At 55.0% G+C, this 2,979-nt stretch overlaps 1 protein-coding gene across 1 annotated transcript; it reads left to right on the plus strand.

The window, feature by feature from the left end:
• The first annotated feature begins 1,983 nt into the window (after nucleotides 1–1,983).
• Nucleotides 1,984–2,757, plus strand: LOC119595214 (glutenin, high molecular weight subunit PW212-like). Its single transcript, XM_037944381.1, has one exon. The coding sequence runs from the start codon at nucleotides 1,984–1,986 to the stop codon at nucleotides 2,755–2,757; it is 774 nt and encodes a 257-aa protein (XP_037800309.1).
• The last annotated feature ends 222 nt before the right edge of the window (nucleotides 2,758–2,979 follow it).

The following is a 2,979-nucleotide window of genomic DNA, read 5'->3' on the forward strand; positions in this document are numbered from 1 at the left end:
GTTTTTTTTTTCTGGATTAATTCTGTTTTTTGCATCATTCCTCTTCTCTTTTTTCTATTTACTTTCATTTTCCCTTTTTTCTTTTTTTCATATTTTCTCGCATTTCTTTAACTTTTTTTTTTATTTAACTTTTTTTTTAATCTACTTCTCCCCTTCAGATTTTCCTCGTCTTTCTCTTATTCTTTTTCTCTTCCTCCTCATCTTTCTTCTCGTCTTCCTCCTCATCTTTCTTCTCGTCTTCCTCATCCTCCTCCTACTTTTTCCTCTCTCCTCCCCTTCGCCGTCCTCCCCCCCCCCTCCCTTCCTTCACTTTTTTTCCTTCATTCCTTCCTCCTCCTCTTCACCTTCATCCTCATCATCATATTCATTATCTTCATCTTCTTCTCCGTCCTCTTCCTCTTAATCCCCATTTTCATTTTCATTTTTCTTCTCTCCCTCTCCTCCTCCCTCTTTTCTTCCTCCTCCTTTTCCTCCCCCTCCTCCATCTCCTCCACCCCCTCCTCCTCCTCCTCCACCTCTTCCTCCTCCCCCTCTTCTTCTTCTTCTTCTCTTCTTCTTCTTTCTTCTTCTTTTCTTCTCTCTTCTGCTTCTTCTTCTTCTTCCTCTTTTTCTTCCTCCTCCTCCTCCCCTCCTCCTCCTCCTCCTACTCCTCCTCCCACTTCTTCTCCTCCTCCTCTCCCTTCTAGTCCTTTTCTCTCCCCTCACCTCTTACCCTCCTCCCCCTTCCTCCTCCCCTTCCTTCTCTCACTACCTTCTTCCCATCTCCCCCCCTCCAGTTCCTCCTATCCTCTCCCCCTCCCCATCTCTGTCTCTTACCCCTCCCCCTCCCCCCTCTCTGTCTCTAACCCCTCCTCCCTCCCCCCTCCCCACCACCAGCGCCACATGTGTCCTCCTCCTCCTCCTCCTCCTCCTCCTCCTCCTCCTCCTCCTCCTCCTCCTCCTCCTCCTCCTCCTCCTCCACTTCTTTCTCCTCCTCCTCCTCCTTCTAGTCCTTTTCCTCCTCCCCTCACCTCCTCTACCACCTCCTCCACCCCTTCCTCCCTCCCCTTCCTTCTCTCACTACCTTTCTTCCCATCTCCCCCACCTCCAACTCCTTCCTTCCTCTCCCCTCCCCCTCTCTATCTCTTACCCCTCCCCCCCTCCCCTCTCTGTCTCTAACCCCTCCTCCCTCCCCCCTCCCCACCACCAGCGCCACATGTGCCATCCATCCGCGGAATTTAGCAAGGATTCCTCTCGTGTATGCTTAGAGTAGTTTACGATGAGGATGGAATATTCCCTGCAGGCGTGAGAGAGAAAGGGAAGTGGCGGGGTGAGGGAGAGGAGGGTGAGGGAGGGAGGGAGAGGAGGGCGGGAGAGGAAGGAGGGAGAGGAGAGGAGAGGAGGGAGGGGGAGGAAAGAGGGAGGGAGGGAGAGAAGGTTGAGGGATAGGGGGAGGGAGGGAGAGGAAGATAAAGGATGGAGAAGGGGATGAAACGTAGGAGAGGGAAGGGGAGGGGAAGAGGAGGGGAAAGTGTTGGAAGAGAAGGGGGTAGGGGGTAGGGGTGGGGGATATAGGAAGGAGAGTAGAATGAGTTAAAGGGGGGGGGGAAGGAGGGGAGGAGGATAGAGAGAAGAGGAAGGGAAGAAGAAAGGAAAAGGGTAAAGGGGGATGGAGGGGGAGGTGTGGGGAGGAAGCCGGAAGTGTGAGAGTAGGGGAAAAGCACCATAGAAGAAGAAGAAGTAGCAGAAACAGGAGGTGGGGGAGGTAGGGGAAGGAGAGAAAAGGGGAGAAGTAGGGAAAGAGGTACGGGAAAAAACGGAATGATGGAAATTAATAGCCGGATGGGGGAGGGCCCAAGCAGGGGGTAGGGCAGGGAAGGGGAAAATGAAAAAAGCAGGGACGGGAAGCGGAAGCAAGAGATACGAGCAGACAGCAGATGGCAGGGGGCAGAGACAACAGGCAGAGTAGAACAGAAGGCGTTGGAGCAGGTCTAGAGATCGAGCATGAGGGGGGGTAGGGGGAGACAGGGGGCAAGAACACGTGTAGGAGTAAGGAGGCAGGAACTAAACCAAAGATACGGGCAGGGGGAGTACCCAGACAGGGGAGGGCAGGGGCGAGCGAAAGACAGGTCAAGTACTAAGGCAGGAAAACAGACAAGGGGTAAGACTAATGACGCAGACAGGGGAGGGCAGGGAGTAGAAGCCGGGAATCCATACAGGGGAAGGGCCAGGGACTCAGGCAGGGGGCAGGGGACAGAAACTAGAGAAGGAATACGGGTAGGGGATAAGACCAACAGTTTAGACAGGGGAGGGCAGAGACCAGAGACCAGGAACGCAAGCAGAAGTGGTCAAAAGAAGGCACAGACCAGGAACTCAGGCAGGGCAAGGGGCAGGGACCAGAGACCAGGAGCTAGAGCAGGAGAGGGCCAGGGCAGGGCAGGGCAAGGGGCAGGGACCAGAGACCAGGAGCTAGAGCAGGAGAGGCCAGGGCAGGGCAGGGCAGGGGTAGGGGAGGAGCCAGGGACCAGAGACCAGGAGCTAGAGCAGGCAGGGCAGGGAAGGGCAGGGCAGGGGGTAGGGGAGGAGCCAGGGACCAGAGACCAGGAGCTAGAGCAGGAGAGGGCCAGGGCAGGGCAGGGCAGGGGGCAGGGACCAGACACCAGGAGCAGGGCAGGGCAGGGGGTAGGGGAGGAGCCAGGGACCAGAGACCAGGAGCTAGAGCAGGCAGGGCAGGGAAGGGCAGGGGGCAGGGGGCAGGAAAGAGCAGAGAGAGCCTGAGTGCCACCACGCTTTTGCAGTGACAGATGGGCGGCGAGAGGGAGGGCCACGTGACTGATGGAAGCGGAATATATTTCGTTGGGTTTGCTTTGTCGCCTCTGTGTCTTTCTCGGGGATTTTTCTTTCTTTTTTCTTTTCTTTTCTTTTTCTTTTTTCTTTTTGAGGGGGGGGGGTTGGGTTGTTTGGTTGATATTTGTTTCTGTTTTTTGTCTTTTTTGTCGT

This window comes from Penaeus monodon, chromosome 35 (assembly GCF_015228065.2).
Source record: "Penaeus monodon isolate SGIC_2016 chromosome 35, NSTDA_Pmon_1, whole genome shotgun sequence".
Lineage (NCBI taxonomy): Eukaryota > Metazoa > Arthropoda > Malacostraca > Decapoda > Penaeidae > Penaeus > Penaeus monodon.

Bases quoted from the DNA above. Each gene is read 5' to 3' on its own strand.
- LOC119595214 (XM_037944381.1), top strand. From the start codon at position 1,984: ATGAGGGGGGGTAGGGGGAGACAGGGGGCAAGAACACGTGTAGGAGTA.